We start from the raw sequence: 13,906 nt of genomic DNA, 5'->3' as shown, positions 1-13,906 counted from the left end.
CTTACTGGCTGGCCTGCTCCTTGACCTTTTTTTGTGTGGCTTTTTTTTTTTTTTTTTTTTTTTAATCTGTCAGATACCAGATAAGGTCACCTAATTCCCACTTCTTTAAAGGCTGGATGACCTAACACCTGGGAAGTCTTCTCCTGACTAGATTCCTTTATAGGTTTCTTCGCGACCTACGTGGGCTTTGCCACAACGGGGACCCCTCCTGATTCTTGATTTCGCTAGGTCACCCTCTACTAAAACTCAGGGCTGCTTCTCTGTGGAACCTGGCTTTCCCTGGGGCGATTTACCTGCCATGACCAATGTTCTTATTGCTCCCCTGATTCCTTGCCTTGAAAACTGAAATTGATGCATTTATCTTCCTTTCTGCTTCACTGCGTTTTGTCACCCTATCCCGGAACTAAACTTGGGTCCTGTTAGATTTGCACTTTCCGTGTTTCAACAGGTCTCTACTGCTTTGAAATAAACTCCAAGATTTTCTTCACCGCGACATTCAAATGATCCTAATTTACCAATCTCAAATCCTTCTCCTCTGTGATGTCACAGACCTTTTCCTGGTTATCTGCCTAAGGACACATATATACATTGGCATACCTATGAAATTTTTCTGAAGAATGAGCTGTAAGCTTTACCCTACTTTAATGACCTCAGGTAACAGGTTTGTTAAGAAATCACAATGTCGCCCTAGCTCTAGCTACCTTACTCCTTCAGTAATAGGTTGTTTTGATTTTAGTTTTTTGTTTTGTTTTTTAAAACATAAGCTATACATCTAAAAGCTTATCCTGAGCCCAAAGGGGGAACCCTCCTATCTCGACTTAGCTTCCAGGACCAGTACCATCTGCTCGGAGTCATGATTACCAAATATTTGAAATCTGTGCACCTAGTCAAGGAGTTCTTCATCAAATCGGCTGGCTTCGGTCTTAAATATTCAATAGTGAAGCTACCCAAGAGAATGTCAGTCTTGTTAGACTAGGGACAACATTCTTTAATGGACACTCATCAGCTTGTTAATGACTTGACTGACCTTGGAGTCCACTGGCCTACACATCAAGGTAGGCCAAGGGAAACAACCAAGTTTTGGATGAAACAGTACTTAGAGCTACGAGACACAAAACAGTCTGGGAAAAGTTACAGTCCAAAACAAGTCACTCACGGCACTGTTCTGGGTTTTCGTCAGAGCCGTCTTCACAGTCGGGATCCCCGTCACACTGCCACCGGCTGGGGACACACTGGCCATTGTTGCACACAAAGTCAGACTCGGCACACGTCTTCTTTACTACAAGAGTTTATTGGCAGGGTTAAAGTCATAGGCACCCGAGAGCGGATATTCCCACTGGGGGTGAAATTGCCTGTTGACACATTTTCTTCTAACAATGGAACGGAGTCAGTGCTCGACTGCTAATATCCAGGAGAACACTAGAAAAATCTATTTTTTTTTTCCTCCAGGGGAGCAAGGTGCTCATCTGAGAGAGTTGGGGGGATATGGAAGTCACGGTAAGACCAGGGCTGCTCCTTACCCTACAACTCAAGGATACCTTACAATTAACTTCTTGCCTGTTTTACGTTGTTGAGTTTTATTCAGTACTAGTTTTATTCTCTTCATGCATTTCTTCCAAGTCCTTCAAGTGCTTCCTAAGGTTTGAGAGCCAAACATTCCATCCCATGACTGGATCATAGTACAGCTGTTCTGGGGGCATCTCTTAACAGCACATGGGTTTAGTGTGGAGTTGGGAGGACAAGCCCCAGGACTGAATACTGTCACTCCTACAGGTCTGTTGGGGCAGAGGAACCCAGCCAGTAAGAAACAGAGAAAGCTTAAACCCTGGTATAAACACGGTGACACTTAGAATTCAAGAGATGGAGTAACAGCAGCTAAAAGTCACAGAAGATGCTGTGAAAGCTGCCAATGTCCCCAGCTGAGGACTAGAGTGAAAAATCGCCTTAGAAAGGTATCAATTCTGCTTCTAATTCTGGTGATCATGCAACTTGTCCAAACTGGGACAATCTCAGCAGAATGGGGACACTGAGAACTATACCAGGAAGATAAGCATAAACCTGGACTCTCTTAAGCCCACTGGGCAGCTTGGTCACCTTACCCACCAAGTAGTCAGAAAGAGTAGGAAGGATCTCCCTAAGCAGCCACATAGAGTATTCTAGGCTTCTCCTTCCCAAGCTGTATTCTTCCTTGCTCATGTGCCTAAATTTCCAGTTTACACTCTTCTTCTCTAAGGAATATTCTGTAATGGTACATCAGCTAAAAGCTGACAATTTGCTAAGAATTTGAAAGGGATTGCTTCAAGTCTGGGGTCTGAGCTAGGGACAACTCACAGAGTGGAGAGGACACTGAAGTTGAGGGCCCCCCTAGTTTAGCCTCGGACATGGTACAGCAGGGAAATACAGTGATTACAGTCCACTCTGAGAATTCAAGATGTGGTGAGGGATCCTAATGATCCGAAAGGGATAATTCATGTCCATGAATTGTGTAGCCAAGGAAACAAGAAAGGCCATGTTAAGCTCTTAGATTTGCACCTGTTTCTAAGAATCACTGAAATACTCAAACCCCAGTATTAATGGTTAACGCAATATCCAAGGCCCGTGCGCTCCTGAGCATGTAGGAATGTACGAGAGCGTCTACAGAGTCAGTTTGCTATAATTCAACCTGCCGTGGTCCTCAGGAGGAGGAAGCAGGGAGTAGTTGTAAAGAGACCATGTGGTCTGAAGATGTATAAAATGTTACAGGTACAGGCAAGACTGGCCATACTACAAAGTGTCCGAGCAAACGATAAATAGGGACAGACACTTGCTAGAGTTCATCTCTCTCCATTCTGAACACAGACTGGGAGGGTCAGGAAAGGCTATTTGAATTGGGCCTTAAGAGATGGATAGAAATGTAGGTGTGCCACAGGGGAAGAGATGTACCAGTTACCCATGCAGAGGTTCTAAGTTGCTCATTAATCCAGTCAGCCTCACACTTGTAAAAGACTTGAGTTGCTGGGGCTAATGGAAACACATGGCTTGTGGATTCCCAGCTGCAGCTGACTAAAAATGCTGGCTGACATGCTTGAAAGAAACAGCTCTGCTGAGATTGCAGCCCAGTTCAATATGAAGACGTTGGACAGGAAAAATACTAAGTGGCTTTAGGAGTTTTAAGCAATTGTTCAGGCTTTTCCCTTCCAGGGAGGAACATCTCAAAATAAACATGCAGAACTTCCCTGAGCCATGTTCCCACTTTCCTTCTCTACCTTCATACCTAGGAGGCAGAGACCAGTGCTGGCCAAGAATATATTTAATTTTACCCACCTCATGTGATTTTGAGGACATACATCTACCCCCTTAACTCTTCCAAACCCTCCTGCTGTGTGTCTAGAAGTTATTTATGTGGAGGCTATTTTAGGAAAAGCCAGCGGTCACCCCTAAGATGACCCAGGTTAGCTGCTACTAAGCCAGACGGTCAAAGGCGGCTTCTGAAACATGAAGAGAATAATTGCTCTAGAAGAACAATGGGTTTTGCCATTGCAAACACCCATGATATTGCTTGGCGAGCTGAAGCGTAAGACCAGGTGCCATGATGCCTATGCTCTGCCATTTTTGTAACCGCACATGAAGAAGCAGGTAAGGACATAACAAGATGGCAATGGATGCTATCTACATTTAGCTTCTATTTTTCTTCTGTACTTCTTGTTTGTAGAGCGGACATCTTTATATAACATCCTTTAAAAGGCAAATGACAATGTTGTCACCGACTTCTGTACACCATCTTGTTTCAGGATTTTTACAACATAGAACAAAGGGATCAAAAAATAAACTTCAGCATGTATTCAAGGTAACCTAGACACCACCTTGACATGTAGTTCTGGCTCAACATGAGGCATTTCTCACAATGATCTTCTGATAGACACTGATCAGTGGGTATGACTGTCTGTCCCCATTCTCTTGGGGAAAGATTGTCTTCCACCCTACCTAATGCTTTAGAATTAGCATCTATTATGGGCAGAGACTTTTTAAAAATCCTTAAGTGATCTGTGATCTGCATTGGCCTATAGTTTCTATGTCACGAGTTTATTAACCCACTGAAACCTTAGGGGATTTCTTGCTATACATGACTTTCTTTTTAGGGGGAGAAGAGCTATTTGAGAATTACAAAAAGAAAGTCTGTTCTAAGCAAGTTTCTGTCTGTCTCTACTTCAGATCCTCCCGTCACTTCTCCCAGCTTCCTATGCCAAATGTTTGCCTGACCTACGATAAACCAGGTCCTGTCCTTTGAAAGGACCCCCATTTGATCTGCAGCATTCCACACCCAGGCTGACAGTGTCAAACATTGAACCAGATTCCTCTGGACCAGGATGTATAGACTCTTGGGACCCTGGTTCAAAGCAGTTTTTAGGAGTGGATTCTGTCTTCAGAATCCCGATACATTTGAGAAGCTAAGCTAAGAGCATCACATTCAGTGATGCGCATGCATCCTCATGAGGTGGCCGGGGACACTGTTGGGCTCCTTACCACAGTTCCTTTCGTCACTGCCATCAGCGCAGTCTTCGTCCCCATCACATTTCCACAGCAACGTAATACAGCGGCCGTTTGTGCACTGGAATTGGGAGGGTTCACATTTGGCTTTTCTTCCTAAAATCAGGAGGGAGCACTTAGCTAAGCTGGGATACAAGCGTGGGAAGTCAGAGATGCAAGTTACCCAAAACCTGTGGATACGGTCCCTTTCACAGGGACAGCTGCGGACATAGCAGGGTAGAACATTCTAGTCGCCGGGGCTGGGTGGGCACTGGGGCAGTGAGGGACAGTAGTTGAGTTCTTAGCTGGGCAAATGCCATCTGGAGAAGACCAGGTTTCCCAGTCTCTCTTGCAGTGAGGCATAGCCATGGATGGGGCTAAGGTCTGGCTAATGGAATGTAAATAGAAATGGTAAATAAAACTTCTGGGAAATATCCTCAAAGGGACAGGGACCCATTTTCCTTTCTTTTATTCCTTTCTGGCTTCTGAAAATTGGGCATGGTGGCTGGAATAGTGAGTTTGGGCCAACGGAGCCAGACCAAGATAGAAGGAACCTAGATTGCCCAGAGGCCACGGGGAGTTGGGTCCGAGTCACCCGCCCCTGGACTCATTTCCCTCGTTTGTTTAACTCACTTGTGTAGCTACAATCACACAGCCAAATCCTAATCCTTTAATGGCATTTCTTGGCCATATTCTTTACGGTTATTCATGAATGATGCTCCCATTACAAGTAAACTAAGGGAGATTTAGAAAGGGTAGCAAGGAGGGGGCAGAAGAGAGAGTTTAATGTGTGCCCCCTTGTCTTAGAATTTGAGATCTCATTAGAAAAAGACATGCTTACAAAACGCCTCGAAGATAAAAATCAGGAAGGTACAGTTGAGAGGTAAAGGGAGATCATTCTTAGCGACGGGAGAAAAACAAAGTGAGGGAGAGCCACAGACCTGGATTTTGTTCCTCTGACTCTCCGTGTTCCTAGGCTCGACGTATGGACATTTAATTCACACAGTGGTATGAACTAATCCTTGTAAGTAGAGCACTTAGTTTCATCTGTTTTTTTTTTGCCTGGCACGGGACAGGGGACGTTCAGAGGCTTCCTACCATGAGCATATGGATTTCTTTGCGCTACAAGGCGAGGACCTGGTTGCTTAATAGAAATAGACTGCAAATATTCGGGACAACCAGGGGGGCCCTATAGCTCCTGCAGATTACTCAGGGAGGCCTTCCAAGCAGAAAGCCTTCCGACTTCCTGCCACCTTCCTGCATTTGCAGCTGCGGCGTGCTGGTTTAAGAACAGATGCTCCAGGGACAAGCACAGGCTGGAACTCTTGTGCTGGGTGCACAATACTCCCTTTACCTCCCGGCTATAGCTACTCCCCACTCTCCGGGGGCAGCCTATGCTTTGTGGCTAATTCCCAGGGAGGTTAGAATTCGGTCCCAGTCAGGTTTACCGTATGGGTGTGGTGACATTCCCAGGTCCTCAGTGTATTCCTAAACGGTGTGTACCACTCTGCTCCCAGAGTCCAGTTAAGCTGGGACCCAGATACAATGCAGTAGGATCCGGTGGCATTTCCTACCTCTATATTGTACCGTTCGTCCATTCCACAAGTGTCGTACTGGGCGTAAGGTATCAGGGATTGAGAAGGGAAGAGGTTGTTGGTGGGATAGGTCAGGGTCTGGGTTTTATACTGTTCAACCGAATAGGAAGAGCGGCTCCCCCCTCCCATCACTGTAATCCCAAGAGCTTCTCTGTGTTCTCAGTGCTGGGGCAATCTGCTCCAGGAGCCCCTGGCTTCAGTTCTCTATCCCCACGGCCTTTGAGGGCTGTGGGAGTTGTAAGAATCTATTTAGAGTACTTCATTTGAAAAGTAGCAAGTGCACAATTTGTCATCAAAGTCGATAGAAATCTAGTTGGAAAGAACAGTCAGGCTGCAGGTAGGAGGCTCTGAATTATTTTTAAAGGTTTTCGGTACCAAAGGTTGTTCAGTGAAAAAGAGACAAAAATTCAGACACTGATCCCTACGCTGTCAAAAAGGTAGGCATATAATCACACTTGGACAGGGACATAAAAGTAGGTGTTAAATGATGGTTTTCCAACTTCAGGGTTAGGTCCTGAAGATCTTAAAAATGACTTTTGAAGCTACAGATTTCCTAGACACTCAAGCCAGCCTGGGATCAAATACAGGGACACAGGTAAAATAAGGCTGGCATTCAGCTCACCAGCACCTCCAACAGGGTCTCTGAACATAGTTGTAGCAAACAGAATGATCAGCAATAATAAATGATGTTTAAAATCCCAGCAGCATTGCTTCAGGAGTCGATACCGAGCAGACTCAGGACAGAGAAAAGCATTTTCTTAGTGTTTATTCCAATACCTTAGGACCAAAAGGAGTTTCAATTTCTACCTCTTCTTATCTGAGGTATTTCCACTTCTGCCCGATTGTCCTAAAGCTGTGTTTTTACCGGGACACACACATGACTCTGCATTACCAGGGGGGACGATGGGGGTTAGGAGGGGAGAAACGTACTGAATGTTGCTGCCCCTTCATGAGAGGAGCGGGGTGAGGGTGGTGGGGGCTAAGCCTGGCCAGCTGCCTTTCTAAAGGACCCTCTCTTTAAAGAGAGGTGAGTAAAGACTATAAGCCTCATGGCCGTGCCTCAGTTTCTTGTTATCTAAGCACTCTGTTATGAGAGATTGCTCCTGGGCAGAAAGTGCTCCTGGTGCAGAGTAGCCAGGGCCCCCTGGGCCCTGAATCTGGTGCTGGGACCTCAGCCAGACTGCAGCGCTATGGGTCTTCTGTCCAAGATTCAAAAAGATTCTCCCTCACACCTCTGGTGCTCAGCTGGGAACGCCGCCGTACAGAGCTCCAGGAGAACCGAAAGCACCAAGCAAGTTAAGAAGCTTTTGGTTTCCACAGCCTTGGGGGATTACAAGACTGTGGACCCATAGTCTGTTTTCATCCATGACAGTTATGTCTCAGGTTCAGCATTCTACTTTCATAAACGGGGCAGGTTGAGCTTGAAATCATCTCTACCCGAGGTGCTTATATTGATTTTTATTTTTTTTTTCAAGAATTTTGTTTAGAGAGAGAGAGGGAGGGGAGGGGAGGGGGGAGGGAGAGAGAGCTCTAAGCAGACTCTGCACTGAGCATGGAGCCCAACGCGGGGCTCATCTCATGACCCTGAGATTGCAACCTGAGCTGAAACCAAGAGTCGGACACTCAACCGACTGCACCACCTAGGCGTCTGCCCCCCTGCCCAAAGGTGCTTTTAATTCTTAGACTAAGCTAAGACTACCAAGGCCTCAAAAAATGACCCCAGAAGTACAAGCTCTAGGCAGCCTGTTTCCCCAGATCTATCTGCTCAGAAAGGTGAACAGTTGGGAGAAAACGTGGTTTTTAGCAGGTTTCTCAAAGCCACAGGGTTTCATGGGAATGCCTTAGTGCCAAAAGGGTGGTTAAAGTTGAGGGGGAAGGTGACAGTGGGGAAACTTGGGTATTTTGTCTGTTTAACCAGGAAGGCTTTCTTTTTCGATACTGGAGTTTTGTGTAAGCATTTGAGAAGGGTTCTTTGTATTGCTTTTTAAGAAACCAAACCGTTGGCCTCAATCTGCATTTTCTTTTCAGCTCTAATACTTAGAATGAATATCCCTGCCCCTCTGGGTCAGGGGGTTGGAAGTCACTTGCACCTAGTCATATATGTACCTTATCACAGCTATTTGCATTTGTATTGAATGAAGGTCCAGAAGTGTGAGAGGCTAACTTGCTAATTCTGTCACTTGCTTGGGGGGTTGGGGGGGCAGGCGGGAATCAGACCCTGCAAACTGAGGTCAAGGCGCCTTGTCCCAGGAGCCTTGCTTACCTAAGGAGTGAGCATTGCTACCCAGCCATGTTGGCAGGTCACTGGCTCCAAGAAACTCAGGGGTTTACGTGCACAGAGAAGTCAGCCTGCTGATGTCGGGACTGTCCCCGCAAAGGTTAACAGGGAAGAACAATATGGAAGCTTCAGTGGAGAACTGCATAGACCTTCCAGTAAATACCCAGCCTTCCACACGGGCTACGCATTTCCCAGAGAGAGGTTTCCGGGTATCAGGCGCAGACCTGAACTTGAACTTGCACAGAGAGACTCTGGCTGCCACTCCTCCGGGACCGGCAGGCCCGAGGAGTCCAGTGGCTCTCCCTCTCCTCGTTGCTGGAGCACCCGGCTGTTATCTACAGGAATTTCTTCAGTCCACTGGGTTGGCCACTTCGGGGCCGCCAAGGGCATTTATTTTTAGTCAGGCTCACTTCTGCTGCCTCCTTAATACCAATCTTTCTATTCATAGGCTAAAACTCATTTTAGGACCAGCAGACTTGGGAGTCAGGAGAGTGGTTTTCTCTCCGGAGAAGAGGTTAGTGAGCTAGAGGGAGGAAGGAAGACGGCCGGAGCTGTGGGCACAAAGGCTGAGCTCTGGCCCTCACGTCAGCCTCTAAAGCGCTTGGAAGAACCAACCAGAAGCTGTCAACCACTTTGGCTGATCCTTCTGATTCACTGAAATAAGTGAATCTTACAGTTCGGTTTTCAGTTTTTCCACTGACATTGGGTGGAGGTGACCTTAAGAATCAAGAGTAAATAAGTTCTTAAAATTGTTGGCCAAACATGGCGCTAAGACTTCAGTCTTTTAATTCACCTAAATTCTAAATCCTACGCTCTGAGCACTATGCTCTGAGCACTACTCCTCAGGAAAGAGGAGTATAGATAAGGGAGCATAGTACTCGCCCAAGATCAGCCTGCACAGAATGAGAATTTGAACCTGGGCGGTCTGGCTCCAGATACCATGCTGCCTATCACACACACAACCTAGAGCACCTAATGCAGGACTACTTCCCGCTAGAATATTCTGTTGCTTTTGGTAACTTGGGTAGTAGAGTCTGTTTAAATCATTCCAGAATTAGGTAGTTTCAGCTGTCAAGATGATACTATCCTAATATAGTCTTATTATTGAAAGACAAGGCTGTCTTCCCTCCCTGTCACATTTTCATTAAAAAAAAAAAAAAAAAAAAAGCCACCTTTGTATCCTCAGCAAGGTTTTTCCTAGGACTACAGGGCTTGGCTTTCTAGTCTAGGGCACCTTGGTAAAGTCGGAGCACATTGTGAAGTTACTAGTTTCTGTGGGTGGTAGATTGTTAGGTCAGTGGTGCTCCTGTTCTCATTTGCATCCGAACCCCCACAATGCTTGTTAGAACCTGTGCTGGGCCCCTCCTCCCAGAATTTCAGATTCAGCAAGAGCAGAGTGGGGCCCAAGCTTGCCTTTCCAAGTTCCTAGATGGTACTGACCGCTGCTGCTCTCTGACCATACTTGGAAAGCACTGCCCGAGGGTTAGGAGGTATAAGATTTGACCCACAATGGAAGTGACTAGGTCCTTTTCAGGGTTAGAATACATAGTCCTGCCCCCATAAGCCTGCATGCCCATCACCGGATGGGCATGGCTGGTAAATGCCACGCTTATAACAGACATTATGGTGATAACACGAGGCGAAGCCCCTGTACCCATTAGGTAAGGTAAAATGTATCTAGATGCCTTAACATGCATGCATGATAAAGAGGTTCTTCTAAAATCTGTCTTCTCTTCACCAGAAGCCCCTATGCTTGAGGGGCTCCATCCCTTCCTCTAAACCCTTGGTCTCATAGAGAGCCTGGGTTCTTCTCCCCTGACGTTTTGCCGTCAAGCCCTGGCCCTGTCCAGGCTCTCATCCATCACTTGATCTAAATTTGTTTCCTCTTCCTCTGTCTCCAGGCTGCCACATTCTCTATCCAAATCAAGATGGCGATGCAAGCAACCTAGAATGGCCTGAAGGGCCAAGGATGGGATCACTTCTGGGCTTCTCACTGGCCCTACCTAGGGCTGGATCGTTCCCCACCTACTTCCCCCAACTTTTCCCAATTGGTGCCCACCAGCCATCTGCTCAGAGTACACCCAGGGACCCACCCACTTCCCCAGGCCTGTGCCCTCACACCCTTGCTTGGTCATGGTTTGCTCCTGTCACTCCTGTGTACTTCTCTACTGGAGTTGGCACACATGTCTCCCCTTGAGAGATGCTTGCCCTATCTGCCCATTTCCATCTCTACAAGTGGAGAGCCCCCGTAAGGCAGGGCCTAGAATTTATCTTTGTAACTTGGGACCAGGTTCCTGACGTCTCAAGAGTTTTTGGGCACTAGTGAGTATTCCTGGATGACTCAACAGATTTATTAATTCACTGATAAAACCGGTTTGAACTATAGACTTTTTCCAAGGCCTTCTTCCCAGCGTTTCTGAACTTGAAACGTGTGACCAGTTGTTTGACCAGCTAGAATACTTTGGAAGACTCTACGTTACAAAGTCCACTGTTCCCTATGCCTGTGGGGGTACTTGCACATTATCCTTGTGCCACCTGATCATTTAAAATTGTGTGCTTTCCCATATTGATCTGTCAGAGTGAGTGTGTCAGTGTGGGTGTGTCGGCCTCATTTTCCTGTGAGGACCGAGGTTCTGGTACACAGGGAACAGTAGAAGCAGCTACCTGGTAGAGTTAGAAATTTGATGTGTGGGACCTGGATTTCACTTGGGATATGCTTTTGTGCTCTCTGGGAATGTTGGTAGCAACCCATCGTTGGCTCGAATCCGAACACTTTTGTAAGGTTATCTGTGGAGATGGAATAGTAGTATCTGGTTTTGTCACATTAGAGTCTAAGTTCTTGGTGACAATTGGGAAACATCATATTGTGTAACTGAGGTAGCAGGTGGGAACTCCAGCAACCTTCAACTGCTTTCTGCCTCTTTTATGATTAAGTCTTCAATGTTGGATCTGCTCACTCCTCTCCAGAGCTTCTGTGCCAGGCTATCTTTGGAGCATTGATTTCTTGATTTGACTTCCGCACTAGACCAAATGCCATAAAAGAAAGGACCAACTCCCTAGTTACTGTGTCCATGCCCTCCCCGCCCCATGCCTGGTGATGCCAAATGGCACATGGTAGGTGCTCAGTAGATGGATGTCAAGTGGTTTTAAGCAGAAGTACAAGAAATGTTGACATCAGTCTACCACCTGCTTCGTGAACCTACAGGTCAGTTAATACCTCAGATCTTGGGAAGGCTTCTTAGGAAAACAGAAGATTAGAGGCAGTCTATAAAATAGGAACCCTATTAACTCATTGTGTTTGGGGGGAAAAGAATTAAGTTATAACATGGGAAGTAATTTGCAAATGTTGTGTTTAGGGGAAGTATCAGGTTATAACATATAAACACGTGAAGTAATTTGCAAATGTTGTCTATCACTAAGGTTTTATCATCTCCCTTGCTTGGCAAATTGCAAACTCCCCCTGCCCCGGCCCCCCAAAGCCACATCTATATGCATAAAGGCTCCTAGCCAGTAGGCCCAAGCCAGAAGCCCCAAGTTGGTGGCAAGATCAACCACTCCAGCCAGTGGTCCCATCTTAAAGTTTCTGCTTTCAAAGTTACCTCTTAAATGCAAGAGCATGCATACCCTTCCTCCACTCCACCCACCCAGGGGCATTTCTAAAATACAAAGTAGTCAAAGGCTCTGCAAGCAAACATTAAGACCCCCCCCTTTTTTTTTTTTTTGCATAATCTCTGTCCTTAATCTCATGGTACCCAGGAGGCAAGCTCTTGCTTCACTTAGAGCCCCCGAATAACCAGCAGGCCCGAGCTTTCCTAGGACACATCACATGAAGGAGAAAGTATGCTAACTTTATGGTATCACCTGCCATCTGATTTAGTTCCTGCAGCATGGCTAGTGTATCTAACGAGGTGGCATTAGCCATGCTAAGAGTTTTTATTGCTAAGCCAACAGAACAGTTTAGCAAAGAGACACCGATTCAGATTGAAAGATACAGAGTGAAATCATCAAGTAAGATTCTGCTCAAGCTAAGTCACACTCAGCCTGAAAGCTAAAAAGCTATCAGTCCTCAAATTTGCTAGCTAAAAATTCTTTAGCTGGGCACAAAAAATTGTCCCTGGACCACTTCTGCTCAACAGGTACATCTCGTCCATCACCTTTGCAGAAGGTACTATTGGACACTTGGTCTTGGAAGTAGTCTCCATGCTGTGCCCTAAGAACTCTCTTGAGATGAACTTATAGTAGAAGGGAATACACTAAGCAATTTTGAGTCTATTGACTATCTGGAGAGCAGTCCGCCCTGAGCAGCACTCCTAAGGCAGGTACATTTATCACAAACATCACTGCAGACCTTATCATAGCCTTTGGAGGCATTTGATTTCTCATAGGCTAGTATAGGAACGTGGCTTTCCAAAGAACAGTCAGTACTCAAAGTAAATTTAAATATAACTTGAAGTCAAAGAGGTAACTGCCTATACTTGGTCATTCTTCCTTCTACCAAAAAGGACAGCTTCATTCACATTCTGTAAGAAATAGAAAATGATCTAGATTTTTAACATGACTTATTTGTATGTCTATATGCTGTGCTCTGAGTTTTTTGGCCTTTGGATCAAAACCCAAAACCATGTGCCTGGGAGCTACCTGTTCCCTTGATTATGGCCATGTTCTACTCTGGGAGTTCCTGTGAAGTCTTACCAGTTGGATACTTCTGGAATCGAAGGGGCTTGTAGCTACTTTTCATCGCTTCTAAAATGGTAGTAAAAGTGTGAAATCAAATTTATGGTTATTCAATTTTATGAAAGGCAGAAACACTTAAGTCAGGACTTCACTTCTTTGAAGCATGGAGACTGCTATAATTAACCTTACTAGCAATGCTTAGTGCTTCAACATGTGGTTGATCATGGTAAAGTCTTAATATTGGGCTCTGCTACTGAGCCTGGCCTTTATACACACATGAGGAATCTGGGGGACACAAGCAGTAAAAGCAGAGAATCAAAACAACACAGGACGGACATTCTAGCTAAATGTCACATGAAGGGAGCAACAGGCCGATTCATGGAAGGGAGGTGCTCAGACTTGAGGAAGCTGTCACTTGCCTGGTGATCCTCCTTTAAAGGAGCCCAGCTCACACGCTCGTTCTTTGGCCTGAACGAGGATTAGGATCACTGTCACACTTTCCCTTGGTGCTACGGGTTGGAAGTCAAGTTTATTTTCTCCTCTCCCTCTGGGTCTCTCGGTATTGCTAGCTTCATTCAGCCTACTCCCACAGTCAGAGAAGTTTCTGTCTCCTCTTTTGCTAGTTGCTAGCCATATCTGAATAGCTCTCCTAAAACCTTGGTTCTTCTAGGCTTTGGCTTTAATGAATATGTGGTATCCCACATCCTAAGTTTGACTACCTAGGCTGGAGGAAAATGTTCTAGAATTCCTAGGGATTTGCAATCAGGTATACTCCTACTGAATTTCAACTTATCTTGTTAGCCTGGTTGAAGTTTCCGGTCAGGATCTTAGAACATCCCTGCCCCGTCCTCGA

General features: G+C 45.8%; 1 protein-coding gene across 6 annotated transcripts in view; it reads right to left on the bottom strand.

Annotated features, from left to right (window-relative positions):
• VLDLR (very low density lipoprotein receptor) overlaps window positions 1-13,906 on the bottom strand; it is a 29,844-nt gene that overhangs the window by 12,947 nt on the left and 2,991 nt on the right. For 5 of the 6 annotated variants that reach the window (XM_025891707.2, XM_073878126.1, XM_073878127.1 and 2 more), the window contains 2 exons: window positions 4,504-4,623; window positions 1,157-1,279 (listed from right to left, as the gene is read on the bottom strand). In XM_025891707.2, coding sequence (XP_025747492.1) covers window positions 1,157-1,279; window positions 4,504-4,623 — 243 coding nt within the window. The remainder of the gene's footprint in view (window positions 1-1,156; window positions 1,280-4,503; window positions 4,624-13,906) is intronic. The other variant, XM_073878128.1, reaches the window with a different exon arrangement.

Source organism: Callorhinus ursinus, unplaced genomic scaffold (genome assembly GCF_003265705.2).
Source record: "Callorhinus ursinus isolate GAN/ISIS: 27379988/994484 unplaced genomic scaffold, GSC_fseal_2.0 scaffold28, whole genome shotgun sequence".
Lineage (NCBI taxonomy): Eukaryota > Metazoa > Chordata > Mammalia > Carnivora > Otariidae > Callorhinus > Callorhinus ursinus.
This window is presented reverse-complemented; position numbering and strand designations above follow the sequence as displayed.